At 40.5% G+C, this 17157-nt stretch overlaps 1 protein-coding gene across 3 annotated transcripts in view; it reads left to right on the forward strand.

Moving 5' to 3' along the window:
• Positions 1 to 4154, forward strand: part of BRWD1 (bromodomain and WD repeat domain containing 1) — a 2464655-nt gene extending 2460501 nt beyond the window's left edge. For all 3 annotated transcript variants that reach the window (XM_078656838.1, XM_078656840.1, XM_078656839.1), the window contains one exon: positions 2035 to 4154. In XM_078656838.1, coding sequence (XP_078512964.1) covers positions 2035 to 4016 — 1982 coding nt within the window. In that variant the 3' untranslated portion in view covers positions 4017 to 4154. The remainder of the gene's footprint in view (positions 1 to 2034) is intronic.
• The last annotated feature ends 13003 nt before the right edge of the window (positions 4155 to 17157 follow it).

Raw genomic sequence — 17157 nt, forward strand, 5'->3', positions numbered from 1 at the left:
AACTCCGAAAAACTTGGCAACTTGGGGCACACCAAGGGGTTCCGTAACTGGGACCTGATAGGAATCTCACAAATCAGAGACATCTGGGGCCCTAAAGGGATCCACACGTTTGCCCACTTGTAGGACACATACGACCTAGCTCAGACCGAACACTTCAGGTACATGCAAGTGCGACATTCTCTGCAGGCGAACATTCCACCAGGGACTACACTGCCTCAGACCTCCCCACTCGAAGACAGATTACTGGATGGACACATTACAGACCACGCCATCTCTCTCACATACAAAAAGCTAATCAACAACCCCCCCGACACGCTCCTTCCCCTAAGAGAGAAATGGGTTGCTGACGGGCTAGAGATAGATGAGGAAGAATGGATGTATGCTCTTGCCTCCCCTAGGGAGGTGGCGATTTCGGCCCGATTGCGTTTAATCCAACTGAAAATTCTTCACAGAGTGTATATCTCATGTACTAGGCTACAAGCGATGGGGAGGGGAGGAGAAGGGCTCTGCAGAAGGGGATGTGGAGGGACAGGCACCTTCTTCCATGTACTGTGGGACTGTCCGAAGGTGCAAAGATACTGGAGACGAGTGGTGCAGTGTATGCGGGAGGTATGGGAAGTAGAGATCCGTTTGGAGGCTAAGAGATGTCTCCTGAACATTTGGGAGCCCACGGACCTGCCTCCAAAGGGGAAAATCTGGGTGACACTTGGGCAGATGGTGGCGAAGAGAAACATTGCTAGACTGTGGGGAGTCCACCGAAACTGACAGACTGGCAAAGAGACATGGATTGGTGCATGCTGCAGGAAAAGACTGTATTTACAGCGAGAGGATGCCCCCGCAAATGGGGAGAAGTATGGTCAAGCTGGAATGACTTTAGGGGAAACATATGTGAGCCTCCTCATGTCCCACAGACCGGCTCGGAAGACATGGACTAAACTGTTTTTCTTGTTGCTATAAATGTGAGTAATGTATAAATTTTGGATGTATTCCTGGTGCTGTAACGGACTCAAGTTGAATGTAACTTACTGACCGTGTTTGTTTCTTTACCTAATAAAAAAGAATTTAAAAAAAAATACAAATAAAAAAAAATTACCTTAAGTAAACAACTTTTTCTCCATACACTCCTTCTCCTTTGAGTTATTGCATGGGAATCGATACAAAGGAAATGTTACTTGCCTTTGATAACGATCTTTCCAGTGTATTCTTTATCTACCTGCAGATTACTCACTGAGCCTCCCACCATCTCTTCTAGTAGAGTAAACCTTTGTAATCTCTTTTTTAATAAGGTAACAATTCAGTAATCCACTGCACCAATATACAATTTTCAATCTTCTTGAATATGCATCAAAAGGCAAGCAAAATCTGGGCAGATTTGACATTAGGGCACGGTTCCCAAGGCTTTATGATTCTAAAGATGCCATCAGTCCACGTCTGATGTGGGAGAGAGTTGACCCCACCTGCCAGCGCCAGAAAACTAATTCTAAGGTTTTCCAAATCCTTTCTGCGTCTGTAATAATTAAAGGGGAGGAATCTGCAGATAGATAGAAAGTATCAACCAGAAAGATTGTTATCGGAAGTAAGTGACTTTTCCTTTTACCTCAGTTTTTTTTCACAAATGCTACTATAACACAGTATATACTCCTTGTAGTTCCATAAGCTGAACATGCCTGTGCCTTGTTCTTACCTGAACAACTCTGTGTTTCCCTACTGAATGTGTAACAAATAGCAATAAAGGTCTGCTGAGTGACTCTGGGGTTAAAGAAACCCTCTCACCACATTGTTATTTTATCTAAAAATAAATCAATTTTGCCTTCATGTGCCATTACATATTTGTCGATCTATTAAAATGCATTTTCAAGCGAGATCTTTTGGATCCTATTGTTTTATTCTTTTTGATATTATGTGCATTAACCTCTGTTGCCAAGTGAGAAACTGTCCACAAACTAGCCTGGGATGCTGTTATATTTACTTTAATGTGGTAATTATTTTTTTATTTATGGTATATAGTAAATTAGAAATGTTCTTTTATTACAGAACCACAAACAAATGGTCATAGGAAAGCACCCAGGAAAAGGTTTGTCAGCGATTCGGAAGAAGAAACCGAGATTACGAAGAAAACAGTGAAAAAAAAATGTGAACCACGCAACAAGATACCAAGGAGAAGTGCTGCAATGGCTGCTAACAAAATAAAGTGCATGAGCGATATTGAGGATGGGTTTTGCTCAGACACAGAATACAGTGTCAACATGCTCAGCAGAACACTACCACACCGAAGTGCTTCAGCTGCAGCAAGGAAAAAGTTATTGGATGAGTCTGATGAAGAAAAGGGAAGAAAAACAGAAAATGAAGAAAGAAATAAGGAAAAAATATGTAAAACAAATAGGCTACTTTATTCAACTACATCAGCTGGTGCTAGACAAAATAGTGATGATAGTGATTTGGAGAACACTAGTCGAAGATTGCTCCCCCATAAAGCTTCTGCAGCAGTTAAAAAAAAGCTATCAAATAAGTTTAAGGAATGCAATTTTTTAAAATCTGAGAGCAAAGAGTCACCAAGGAAAAGCTGCACCACAACTCATCAAACTGCCTCAGCTGCTAACTGGGATTCCGATGACCGCATTTCCGACAAAGTCAGCAAAAACTCTCACCAACTTAGGAATTTTGCTGCAAGGAAAATGTATTTACACCCACCTGAGGAACTTGAAGGTGTAAAATCAAATAATAACCATAAAGAGTCTGTTCTAAAATGCACCTCAAGGAATGCCATTGGGAAAGGCGCTTCAGTTGCTGCTAGAAAAAAAAGTAGTGTAAGTGACTGTATTTCTGGCGGTAATACAAAGGTGCTGCATAATGCATTTGCTACTGGTAAAGAAACTTCGTTGGCTACGTCCGATGAAGATAGAAGTGTACATTCAGAAAGTGAGGAAGACGAGGTAGGAAGACTCCCTTTAAGAAAGAAGCCACAGTCAACTGGCTCAGAAACTGCTAGAAGATATATCAGTTCAAGTAATAGCAGTTCTGACAATAGCACTAGCCTTTCCTTCAACAAGATTTTGACTCCGGGCAGAATGTGCCAGTTAGATGAGCCTAAGAGAGACCAATTTTCAAAGTCTGAAAATGAACACGATCTGGATGATAAATTGAGGTGCATGGCTGGGTTTTCGGCAGCCAAGAAGTGCACAATTGAATTGAAGAAGTGTTCTCAACCTGAACATGAAAAAGCAGTGCAAAAACCAACCAGTGGTCACAGGACAGCACAAAAGACATCACACCCTGCAAAATTTGGAAAACAAGCACTTTCTGCTCAAACCTCAGAAGCGACCACAAAGTGTAAAACACATGTCCACCCTTCTAATAGGAAGACCATTATGAAACCCACAGACTCTGTTAGTACAAATATGAAAACAAGTGATATAGACGAGAATGATTCAGACTCCAAGACTCACAGATGGAAAAGAAAGTGCAGTAAGCCCATGTCAAAAAAACTCACTTCTGGTAGAACTACTGGAAGAATACTAAGTGATGATCAAGATGAAACTGAGTTTGAGGATGATATGAAAAATGGTAGCACTTATTCAAGCTTTCAGAATCAGAAGGCTTCCAGCACTAGCATGGAATCTTTGTCTACCTCCTCATCAGTGTGCTCTGATTCAGACAGCAGCTCAAACAGTGAGAAATTGTACTCACTGAAACGGAAAAGGAGAGGAAAACAAAAGCTCTTGAGCAAAGGCGTGGAAACCAAAGCTGCACGTAAGCCCCAAAAACGTCCTGAATTAAGAAAAAGGCGCAAAGTTTGTGATGATGACTCTGATCACTTGAGCTATATGCCATCTACAAATGTTTCTAGGAAATCTAAAATAAGAACTAGAAATCAAGGGAAAAGGACAGTAAGATATGATGATGGCGATCTAGATTGTGACTTGAAAAGTGATGACAATTTAAGTGCTGCTGTATCAAGAACTAGCCAGTTGCGGAAAATGACCTCACGAACAAAAGCATGCCCTTTTTTAAGATAGCTTTGAAATTTCTACTAATAAGGACTAGTCTGCTTGTCTAAAAATTCAGGGACTATATTTATATTTTTCTATGAAAAGTGTATGAATGTGACTGAATTATGACTGTTATTGCACTTGCTTGCCATTATCAGCATTATAATGCAAATACACAGGTCCTCCATGTTGAGGTTGTTTGCATTTGGTACTGGAATTTGGTGCCAAAAGTCAGAAATCTGTGTTCAACACTGGACGTTTGGTGGGTAGTTAAATTGTTTGTAAGTATTATCACAAAAATGTGTATACACAACCACACATTAATTGCAATCATTATTCAAAGATAACAAAGCCGGAAGCTGTTCTTAAACTTTTGATATTCTACATGAAAACGAGCGATTTGGATTTCAGATGTAATTAGTGCTGCACATTTCGTAACTTTCTGGAAGAGTGAATTTATGTTAAATAGCTCATAGTTTGTTCTAAAATTATTTACATTTCTTCCTTTTATATTTTATTTAAAATACACATTTTGTACTCCAATCTCCATTGACAAATACAATTACCCAACTTGCATAAAGACAGAACAGGATAGTATGAAATGTGGGTTTCTTGTGCATTTTATTGTAGATGTTCAGGAGCGTTTATTGAAATGCATCATTTTAAAAATGCAAGTGTCCTTTTAACATAGTGGAAACTTCAAATGGCCCTGATACCATAATTGGCATTAGCTCAAAATGAGTATTAATACAGACATATAAGTGGATTTGTGCACAGAACGTGACAGTTTATGCAGTTGTTTATTGGAAGGAACTCCTATAATCTTCCAATGGCGGCCAGTCTTTTGATAAAATGTAATACCCTGCCAAAAAAATCATGTTCTTTCAATAATTTGCTTGTTAAAGTAAGGTAATTTGGAGGAAGTGTTTACATAATTGTATACTTATAGATCTTTTTTTTTTTACTTCTTACATTTCTTGTTGAGGTGGAGTAAAGCATTTGATTACCTGCATATTTGGCTAAAAAGACGGACCATCAGCCTACAATATTATTGCATGATGTACCTTAGTAGCACCCTTAGAGCAATGCTAGATTTTAAATGGCAAATCAACATCAAAACTACATCCAACCATGGATTTTGTTCAATTAATCAAATGTACCAATTTTCCTGAATATTTGTAAGGACTGTGCAATTTTGTGACTTTGAGTGTACAATCTGGCATTCAAAATGTAAGAGCCTGTGTCTCGTTGAAATTGTGAACTCGGTCGCTCCTCTGAAGAGTGTGTTAAATACTCTAGTTTTTCAAACTTTCTTTGTCCTCAGCTGTTTTACAATTTATAATTGTGCAACTAAACAATATGGCTAAAAACAATTGTGTTCAGTAATGGTGGCATCTATGTGTTTTCTATGTGTCTCGGCACCTCTTCACGGAGGGCCACACATTTTGTTTTTTGACAAGTACCCAGCAGTAATTGTACTGTATCCTTCTATTCAGTTTGATTAGAAAGAAAAAAACAATCTGCCATTAATGCAGTTTATCCCAATTGTATGGTAGTGGACCTGTACTCACAGCGAATTGATTGGCTGATCACAGTAGACCAGCTTGATCTCATTCTCTCAAGTATTCACCTGATAATGCACACTTTGCACAATCTAGATGTGCCATTGGAAATTGTGTTTGATTGTTTCAATAAGGTTTTATTTTTTAACTTCTTCATTAGGCTTTCACTGTGCTGCATGCCGCAGTTCACCATACATTCATAATGACTTTTGCAGGATCAGAATAATGTTTGATGAAGCTTGCGAGGATCCCTACAGGTGAACCGCATCTGGAATATATGCATCGCTCCACATTTACATCCTGTAGTTCAAGATGTTACTTCGGCACTGAATTACTTTCTTTTAGTCCTCCAAAAAACACTTTTCTCCTACACAGAGAATCAACAGTACTGATTTGCCTCTTGCAGTATATTTGCTCCCACTACCTAGTACTGGAAATATGAGTTGGCCTTGCAGCCAGTATAGCAGAAGGCAAACATGTACCACAGAAAAAACTTCTGGTATTGTTCTTCTCCCACAAAAAAAGTAGCTAAATGTTTGTCAGTGGGGGTTTGATCTCTTTTTTAGATCTATCTTTTTGCACCAAAACACAACAGTTATATGCCTTTCATTCAACATCCGGTAAGGGAGGGAATGAGGTTCCCTAATTCTGACCTCATTGTGATGGTCCAGAAATGTATTAGAGTTAACTAATGGCTAATTATGTGCTGTTATTTATCACAACACTAGTCTGGTTTGCCTGTTTTGGCACACGATGATCATGCCTCTCCCTAGCCCAGGAGCCTCAATGTCTACTGTCAAAAAGGGTAAAATGTCCACCCTCATTTACATTACTTAAATTGATAAAGTTTTTGAAGGATCTACATTTATTTACTTGACCACATTTGTATCTAAATATTATTAAACAGCTTGAATCCTAAATGTTAGAGGAAGATTGGAAATGTACTCCCTTAGGATTACACAGTCATTTGGTGCAAATGCTCATCTTTTCAGTGATGGACAGAGAATCCTTTGAATACTCGTGGAAAATAATGAAACTCATAATTTTCCAGTGATTATTCTCATGCATGATATTTAAGCATTTAGGAGTGCATTTGGCTTCTAAGCCGGGCAAATATGTTCCTTTGGAGCAACCACTAATCCTGCACTCCAATTAAATATGGGTATATTTCTTCAACATTCCAACCCTATAAATAAACACACATAGGTTTTACCTTTAATGTGAGTTTTACTTGCATGTTGAGCTGCAGCGGGAAATTACAAAAGAAGCATGTGAGTTCTCAAAAAAGTACAACTTCGTGGTGGTCTCCTACTTTTTTGCAGATTCATCCTTTCATAAATAACCTGAAACCCACTTCATTCCGAAATTTGTGGTTCCATAAGTTTCAGCATACTGACTGATTTTCCGTAGTATCACATTTTTTATTTCTATTTTTACATTGATCATGGGCATAGATAAAGCTTTCAGACTAGGCAGTTTGTGTTTTACGCTGCAAGAAACTCTTTGCTCATTGTCACAATATATGCAAGTGTTTAAGATTTTGTCATTGCTCTTAGGAGAAGAGCATTCGCCCTTTCAGTAGTTTCTGGTATTTTTCTTCCATGATCACTATTTTGTAGTATTGGATATACTAAGTATCAGTATGGTGCAGTGAAACAATCAGGACAAGAAATTGACCATGTTGATATTATACTTTGAAGCATTTTAAGATTATCTTGAAACTTTTCGCTTTGCTGTAGAGTCTTTTTTGGTGGTAACTGAACACCATTCTTTTCATTCTTTTTATATGAAGCATAACTTCTTGGTTAATGTTCATTTAATTTGATGGAAGTTCTAAATTCATCAGGAATTTGTAGGCAGAAGTGTAGCTCCAGTGTTGTACTCCATCTTCATGTTTCAACTCAACCTAGAGATTATTCTTTCGTTTCTTAGACAAATGATAGTCCTCCTGATTGTAGCAACTCTCCTCGTGTCATTTGCTTCCATTGTTTTCTGGTTTATACCTTGTGTCCTTCAAGCATGCAACATTCTGGAGACTGCCTTAAATCTGATCAGGCTTTTTAAATAAGTGCAAACACAGCTCTTTGTCTTTAGATGGATATGTCTCTTACAGATCACTTGAATTGTGCTAGCCATCCATGTTTTATAGTCAGAGTGTATAGATTTATGATGATGATCTAATGTAGGATGATTCATAACTAGTCTACTCAGTAGTTTGGGAATGGACTGCATGGTCACTGCTATTATCTGTAATTTGGAATATTCTACTTGGTAAAAGCAATCATGTTGAGTCCCATAGCTGAAATTGTAAAAGAAATACAAAAAAATGTTTATAAAAGTATTGATGTGTTAGTTTGAACCAACCATAATTACAGGGTATTGCTTTGGAGCCTACTTTACAAATAACTCTTGGAGGCTCTGTTTTATCCATTCAACGTCTTTTTGTCCCTCAGTTCAACCTAAATTAAAAATAGTTAAATTTTGTCTTTATCTGATCTTGCCACCTATTATTCGAGCATCTACATATCTGGAACCAACTGCGGAAAAGGGGACAGTGAATAAAGATGTTTGACACACCATTTTCCCTCCTCGTTCACATATCTTTCAAATTGAAACACATTTACGTATTTGCTGCTTCACAGTACTCTTGTCTATAATATTCCTTTAGTGAAACACGATATCTTTCCTCCAAGCCTGTCATAGCTAAAACTCCAGAATTACTCTTTGCATCTCTCCTTCTTAGTAGCACTAGAGAAATGCTTTTCACTGTATCACCTAATACTCGAGAAAACAAAATCTATCCCAGACCTAAAACAGTTGTGTAAAAATTAAAAAACAGAAGATGGAACTGTACCAACATAGGTTGACATTTTCACCATTTACCTTTGATTGTATTTGCCAGTGACAAAAATAGCAGATACCATGTGGAGTCATAAAACAACCGATCTAGGGTGTTATCCGCTTTATCCAAAGGAGTTAATTTAATTTGTAGCTTGGCTGGCAGTCACTAGCAGAAAGGTGTCCTTTTTTATTTCTGGCTACTGTAACTCATCTGGCTTGCTTTCTCATAATAGAATGGGTAGAAAACACCTCCATTCACTCACCGGAATCTTTCTTTGTCTCATCCTAGTATTTGTGTTGTGTCTATGCCGATTAAGACTGGAAAGAATACCCCCAAAACAACATTCACGTGCTTATGCAAAGGTGGGGGTATTAAGGAAGTAGGCAATAATTTATGACTAAAACGAGACACTTAGGCAAAATGCATCGAATTGTGTTCAGGTGAAATTGAATTTGCAAAAATCCGGTTTGTCACATGTATTTAGTCATGAGTAAATAGATTACATTTTGGTTGAGGATCCAGGATTTATTTTGCCCTTCTCAGTTTGATAGATGAAACAAGTACACTGTTGGGGTATGGAAGCAAACATTCACAGTGAGCAGGGCACTATGCCTATGGAGTCTAGCCTTCATATTAGTATGTTTATACCAATGAACAAAAAACGTTCTAAATTAGGAAACAAGCAAGGCAAGCCTTGTACTTTTTTTGATAAGAAGGTTGTATCCAAAGGATATATTCAACGGCAATTGAATATTTCTCCCACTTGGTGGAGTTATGCCTCGACCTGTTTAGCAGATAACCTGATCAATCCTTAGAAGGCTGCAGATAACACCAGTTCTTCACTAGAGCAAATGTAGAAATTGTGCTTAGTGGGATAGACAAGGCAATGTCTTTTATGATTTCTTTGTGACAATTTCTTAGATACGTTGTTACTAACCCAATCTGTATTGTTTTAGATAGTTAACAAGTAAAACGTACAAGATGTGTACAGCTATTCCAGACCTTTCCACCAGGATGTAGATATAGGAGACTCTGTTTGTTCTAGATGTAGAGATGTGTCGTATGCACCTAGAAAATGAAGTAATGCACGTGAGTTCCATCTGGGCCCAGTGATTCATAATTGCTTGGTGTCAATTTATCAGATGGCTGATGTACATGCTAACCCCAATTAGGTTATTTGTGTTACTGTGGATTGTACTTTAATTCCAACACTGAGCTGAGGGTGCCAGACCCAGAACCTAGACATACCAACATAAGGGATCAGCATAATCCAACATCAGGTTCCCAAAAATTGCTTGCTCTAGGGGAAATGGACAAAGGCCCTCTATAAGCAACTTCATGGGCCTCTAGGTCCACAAAGCTAAAAAAAGAGCTAGACACATGATGCCCAAATAGCTGTAAGAGTTTCTGCAGTAAGTGCAAACAGTTGCATTATTACTGTTTTTAACCCAGTTTTTTTCCATTGGGTCTTTAAGTTAATGTGAACATTTTTAACCAAGATAATTCCATATGATACTTTTGAGGAATGTTGTCTGACATTTGTTTTTTTATGTATTTTGTATTTTTGATTTGGCAATTTTTTTATTCCTGAAGTATCCAAAATCAGCCATTGAAAAGGTTATCCAGGTTCCTGCTACATCTACCTCTTATACTGAAAATGTCCACTACAGACACTTCTATAGCTTTCAAATCCAAAATCGGTCAGCACTCAAGAAAAGAGAACCTATTCAGGAGAAGTTTCCTTTTAAATAAATATTGGCTCTTTCTTATCCCTTATGGAATTGACTTGTTACAGCACTTTGATTCATAAAAGATACCCAATCACTCTTTGTATGTTCACTACATCCGTAGTCTAAGACTGGAGTTGGGTTTTGAAATGCGGTTACTATAGTAACTTCCATTCCTGGAGACTTGATAGAGCTGAACTACTTGTGTCACCAGAAGTAGAGGTGGCACCTATTGTATCACTCATGTCCGTCAAATCATTTTATTTTTAAGGACCATTTGCAAACAGATATACTGTTAAATATTAATTTTAGGTAAGACTCAGAGAAGAGAAAGTAATGCACAGTGGTCAGATTTCACTTTTGTTTCTTTTTCCCTAGTTAGGTGACACTGTATTAACGTTTTACACTTGTGTTTTTTTTCTTTTCATTTTGCCACAACATACACCTCCAGTGTGTATCCCTTAATATGAAAATGCTGTAAATACAGAACCAATTGTATTGCCACTGATTAAAAAAAATCTAAATGAAAACATGTTTTAATTTAAATTGTCAGCTTAATTAACTATGTTCATAACAGCATTTTGGCCAAATGTTTGAATACTTTATGTAATGCGTACTTTAGATTTTGCCTCCAGTCATTGAAAATAAATATTTTTGGTATTTACCTTGCCATGGTTTTGTGGTCAGATTGAATCATATTCTCCAACTGTGATGAAGTCGTCAGAAACCATAAATTAATTGTAATTTCCCGACCAAAGGCTTCATATGTGTTTGTAGAACTACAGTGAGATGCTTTCAGTCTTTGTAATATTTTTGGAATAAACCTATTTCCTCTCTAGGGGCTAATTTTGTATCACTTGATATAGAAAGGCTCCAAATGAATGTCATGTTATTACTGTATTCCCTGTTTTGTACATTTCAATACAATCTATTTCATTTTCACATTGAGTGAGACGGCATGTGTCCCTCCATAGTTATAGCTGCAACAACATCCATAGGAAAATAAGTTTTTGCAGAACTAATAACTTTGAACCACTAACTTACTTGATCAATCTGCTTAACATCAAACTTTCCAAAAATTAGAATACACAACTTTTATTTAGTTTTGCCAAATAAGCAGAGTACTCTTGCTTAAAGAAGAGGGAGCGACCCCACTGCCCAAGAGAAGGGGTACCACAGGTAAAAATAGATATGGAGATCTCTTGGGAAAACCCAAAAGGTTCACAACTACTGCTAATGTTAGCTGATTTCTCGTAGTCAATGAACAAAAGACACACTATCCATACACACTCAGTTGAAAACCATGGACCCTACTTGGCAATTATAATACACACATACAGTGCTACAAGAATATATATTTTTATTAAAAAACAAAGATATCATTTCATGAGAATCATGGAATTATCCCCTACTCAACAATACATTAAAACCACACTTTTATACAAATATGATGATCATTGAGATGGGATGGGCTTCAGTGTTAAGTTCAACCCAAAAGCCGTACGCTGATTAGTCCTGATGGATTGGAATGATCATTCCTAGTGAAATGCACTTTATTTATTTTGGATAGTTTTTTAATTGTGAAGGTTGATATGTATATTCAGGCAATGTATTTAATATGAAAGGATTTGTTTAATTATGAGTGTTGATATGTAGATTTATGTTTTTATTAGGTTTTTCATGATTTAACACGAGAGAGACTATTATGTTTTTGTCTTGAAGAAGGTGGTTGGTATCAAGGGAAACACCACTGAAACGCGTTGACGCCTTTGTGTTCTTATATGTGGGTACATTCAAGGAACATGTTCATGTCCAATAGATGATCAAGTTTATAGACATTTGAACAAACAAATTAATGAATTATAATTGCCAAGTAGGGTCCATGGTTTTCAACTGAGTGTGTATAGATTGTGTGTCTTTTGTTCATTGAATACGAGGAATCAGATAAGATTAGCAGTAGTTGTGAACCTTTTGGGTTTTCCCAAGAGATCTCCATGTTTATTTTTAAATAAGCAGAGTAGCCAGGAGGGATCCAAAGTTACAAAGTGGTCATGGGGGTAGGGTGAGTCCCAAAATAGTAATTCACTGTTACAATGGGAGTTCCCATTAGTAGTTTTCTATGTGAAGAACTCAAATCGGTAAATAAAAATGGAGTAAATGTGGAAGGCCTTTAAGTTGGCTGAATGTTCCTAATGTTTTCAAAACTGGATCTCGTTGGCTGTTATACATCTTAACAAAATTCCAAAGGGCATCTGTCTCGTTTTCCTAGCATTTAATCATGAACATGAAGTTCACATACCAAAAAAAACTTAAATGGAGATTTTTTTTTATATCCATCATATGAACATGCTATTACTCAAATGATGCATGTGCCCACCTAGTTTCTTATCCCAATTTTACTGACACACTGGGTGGAGTGTGACTCCATACTCTATACCTTGTTCCCCTAGGCCAGATTTCCATCCCTGCACACCCACATACAGATCCCCAATTTGCCCAGTGGTGCATATTCATGTTGATGTTGACACTTGTGTCCATCTGTCATGCTTAAGGGTTATTGATGCTCATTGCAGGGGGCACTGAAACTCTTGACTGGTTGGGGCCATTGACATATTGTAATGACTGGGGCCATTGATTCTGTCAGACCCCATTCGGTAGGCAAAAGGCCAGATAGGGGCTATGGGGCCACTGCCATGGGGATTGGCGTTATTTGCTGATGCTGTCCCTAGGCCTATCCTACTATGGATGTACAAACTGAGCCAAGTACAGCCCTGTTAGCACTTGAGTGAGAGCAAGCAGTCACAGCTTCTGAGGGAAGCTTGTATGGAGGTACTCAGGCTCATCTCTCAACACTACTCTCAGCAGTGCTATAATATAATTTTCCTGCCCGATGCTTCTCTTTATAAAACACTAGTACTTTTTTACACAGGAAGCAAAATACTACACCTGCTGAAATAACTGACTTGTGGGTGTGAGCTGCTTATATTCGAAAGTGAGAGTTTGAGGCATGTAAGATGTAGATCACATGCTTTGCATACTCCTGCCATATTGGGTTTGGTCCAGATGTTTGCAAGTTGTTTTTCTTCGAAGAAGTCTTTCATTAGATTTTTTCCGGCATCGGGTTCGGACATGTATTGTTGCGCTCCACTTCAAACGTTTCTTCGGGTTCCCCTGGTTGCGCAATCCACTCTACCCGCATCGGTATTGTTTCGAACACATATCCAACTTCTCCTCTTATCTTATCCATAGAGGAAAACCTCTATTTTGATCTTCGGGAAGCCCGTCAGGCCTAACCGCATCGGTCCACTTCGCAGTCAATGGAACGGATTCCATTCAAATGTTGGCCTCTGTGCCACGCCAAGTATCCGCTCTCCGACTCACACGAAGTGTGCAACTTGTGCTTGTCTCGGGAGCACAACGAAAAGGACTGTCACGCGTGCAGATCGTTCCGATCAAAGAAAACGCTCCATGATCATCAGGCTCGATGTCACGAAATGTAGAGTCAAAACCTGGAAAACACGCCGGAAATCTTCAGTGAAGGATCCAAGCACAAGGGGCCGAGGAAGAACAAGAACTTCTCTCCATTCCAGAATCAGACTCCGAGATGGAAGAAGACTTGCCACAAGGTCAACGTCCTGTGAGTACCAAATGCCCCTTGACCCAAACTCCAACTCAGCCGAAAGAAAAGGCTTCAGTCGCCCCCCGCCTTCGGACCACTGTCGGCACCAAGAAACTGTTTCTGACGCCCGCCCCCCAGCTCGGCACCAAAACACGTCACTAAGCCTTCTGGCTCGAGATCGAGGTTGCCAAAGTCTGGAACCGACCGAAACCTTCATGCTTGAAGCCGAAAACCGCTTCGGAGCCAAAATCATTGACACCAAAAGCAAAACCTCCTTCGGCACCAAAATTTTTCCGCCCCAAAAAGTAGTTCTACCCCGGAACTAAAATCCTCGGTGCTGAAATCTAAAACTGTTCCCCAGAAGCTGCAGTATCTGATTTTCGTACACGCCAACACCCAAATCGGACCCAAAATAAAAAGTTTTATATAAATCCAGATACAGGACGTGTTCAAAAGCAAAGCCTCCTTCGGCACCGAAACCTTCCGGGCCGAAAAGTCATTCTACTCCGGCACTAAAATCCTCGGTGCTGAAATCTAAACCTGTTCCTCCGAAGCTGCAGGATCTGATCTTCGAACGCCCCAACACCCAAATCGGACCCAAAACAAAAATTGTTTTATATAAATCCAGATACAGGACATGTTCTTAGTAAATGACCTCAGAAAGGCAAACCTGACTCAAAGGACACCCTTTACCATATTCTTTTGAAGAGGAAGAATGTAGGTACTAACCCCTCTCCTCCTCCACGTTCGCCTACACCAACGTCTCCACCTTTGCAGCATTTACTAATTATACCAACTAACTCTCCACCACCACCTGATAATGATGATGGAGATGATGGGGACAATATTTTACCAGAAGACCCCTGGAAGGATTATAACAGATTCACCTACAGATAATGACCCAGATCTTTACCCTGCAAAGCCTTCCCTGCCTGACGACAATGTAGGATATCTAGAATTACTTGCTGGAGCTGAAGAATATCATGGGGTACAGTTACACAGGAACTCTCTAGAGGAAGATTTCCTATTTGAAACGCTCAGAAGCACACAAAGGGCCAGCCACACTCTACCTATACTTAAAGGTATGCTGAGACATGCTGATAATATCTTTAAAGATCCAGTGCGTGCTCGCATTTTCACCTCCAGAATTTATAGAAAATATAAGCCTGCTCCTTCAGATGCTTTCTTTTTTAAAAGCCAGTTACCACTAGACTCTTTGGTGGTCTCTAATGCCCCTAAACAGGCTAATTAACAGACTACAGGGGATGCACCCCTCCAGACAAAGAGTCAAAACTAATAATCTGAAAGAGACAATTATTTATAGATTACTTACCTGTAGAATTACCCTCAGACTGGATCCAGAGAATTATCTCTTCAGCAGTATCCCTGAGAGTCAAAAGGTGGCAATGGTCGACTCCGCGTTCGTCGTTGTTGTCGCGGTCGCCGGAATGACGTTGCGGTATCTGTGAGAAGTTGGCCTGATATATGATGCTCACTAGTTCTAGTGATCACCTTGTATCAGTCCAAACAACCCTTATGGTGATTGGTTGTAAGTCAACCTTATAGACCAGCTATCCTAATGGTAGCATGGACAAAGCAGTCTTAGGCTAAACTCTTTTGGCATGTGAAGCCAGCTGTTTTACCACAATATAACCCCTTGAATACCAAGTGAAAGGACACCACACAGGTTGTTATGAAAATAAACAGTATATTTATTAATAACAACACCTCTGAACTCTTTATGAGGTCAGAGGGCTAAGCACATGACAATCTCTTACGAAAAATACTACAAGTCGCACAAAATTACAATGGTGCCCTAGGGGCACAACAAACCATATACTAAGTAAGTGGAATGTGAAAGTCGATAATAGGAATGGAGCTGTCCAGAGGCTGTAGGATCGATGGGACCACGCTACCCTAACTTCAGGTAAGTAATAGGAGGCCCACGGGACGCGTGTGCAGAGTGTGAACTCACACGCGAGATGCGTAACAACGTCTATGGACAGTACAGTTCAAGTTAAAGGTGAGTACGGACAATCCTGACTAGGTAGGACTAAAACGACTGTGGAACTGGACACTAGGACAGTTAAACTACCCTTGAGCACCGAAATGCTCTTGTTACCTCACCCACGGGCCGCGGGTGCATAGGTGTCAAAGTGCGTCGGGTTCTCGCGTTGAAGTCAATGGAGCCTGAAAGAAAAGATGCTGCAGGCGACCAGGAGGAAGATGTCCGGTGCAATCCAAGGGTGGATTGTTGAAGAAGAAGACCTGAAAGCAGAGGGGACAATGTTCACAGTCACTAGCCAGTGACTGGAGTGGCACCAGGAAGGAACCAGATGTCGTCGTCGCGTTCAGGTGAAGAGTGGACGCTTGACTCTGCAGCCACGTGGACCAGGAGGCGTCTTAGACGACCAGGATGGAGGCACGAGCTGTCCCACGCAGGCTCTCGCTGTCGGCGGTGTTGGATCCGGAATCGACGTCAACAGGCCTTGGCAAAGGCAACCCACGCGGTAAGTGAAGAAAGCGTCTGGTGCGAACTAGGAGAGTCCGGGGTGCCCCTCTTTTGGAAGGGAGCAAGGGCCAGTCTGGAGCAACCAGACCAGCAGCAAAGATTCGAAGGTTCGTCGTCTAGGAGGCCACTAGCCAGCCGGCAAGTGACCAGACAACGCGTCGAGCAGCAAACAAGCAGAAGGGCCCCACGCAGATCTCGTGGAGGCTGGAGGGCTGATCTTCTGTGCAGGAGCTGCTCGGGGCTGGGGCTTCTCAATCCCCAAAGCACTTGGTCGAGTTTACCTCGGGAGTCGTGCTGGAAGCGAAGTGCAGGTTCGTTCAAGATGGCCGGTCCCACGTGTCTCGTCGCACCCACGGGTCTCAGCTTTGCTGCAGATGTGAGTTGAGGTCGGAGAGGTCTGGGAATCCGGGTCTCGTCGGGCTCTGAAGTCTGGATCCTCGAGGGAAGACGACAAAGTGAAGCCGCTGGACGCTTGATGGTGCCTGCAGTTGCAGGGTGGACACTCCTTGCCCACAAGGGAGATTCTTCAGTCTTCTCTGGAGCAGAACGTCGAAGTCCAGAGTTTCTTCTTGTTGAATAGTGCAGGATAATCTAAACTGGAATGGGACCAGCTCCTACCTTTTCTCCTAAAGGGGGCTGCACTACTGACTAGGTCCCTCCCCTGGGTGGGACCAGGAAGGGGGGTGGTTACACCCCCAATCCTTTGTCCGGTTTCCCGCCAGAGCTGGGGCTGGGATGCCCCAGCAACTGGTTTGAACCGGTGTATGCACATGGCACCTTGTGTGCCCCAGGCATGTCTCATTCCTTTCAGGCCTCCCTATCTCAATACACAAAATTCTGTCTGGGGTGGTGCTAGCACCTCCCAAGGCAGGACACCCTTTGTCCAAGCCATTCTCGCTGGAAGGA

This window comes from Lissotriton helveticus, chromosome 8 (assembly GCF_964261635.1).
Source record: "Lissotriton helveticus chromosome 8, aLisHel1.1, whole genome shotgun sequence".
Classification (NCBI taxonomy): Eukaryota; Metazoa; Chordata; class Amphibia; order Caudata; family Salamandridae; genus Lissotriton; species Lissotriton helveticus.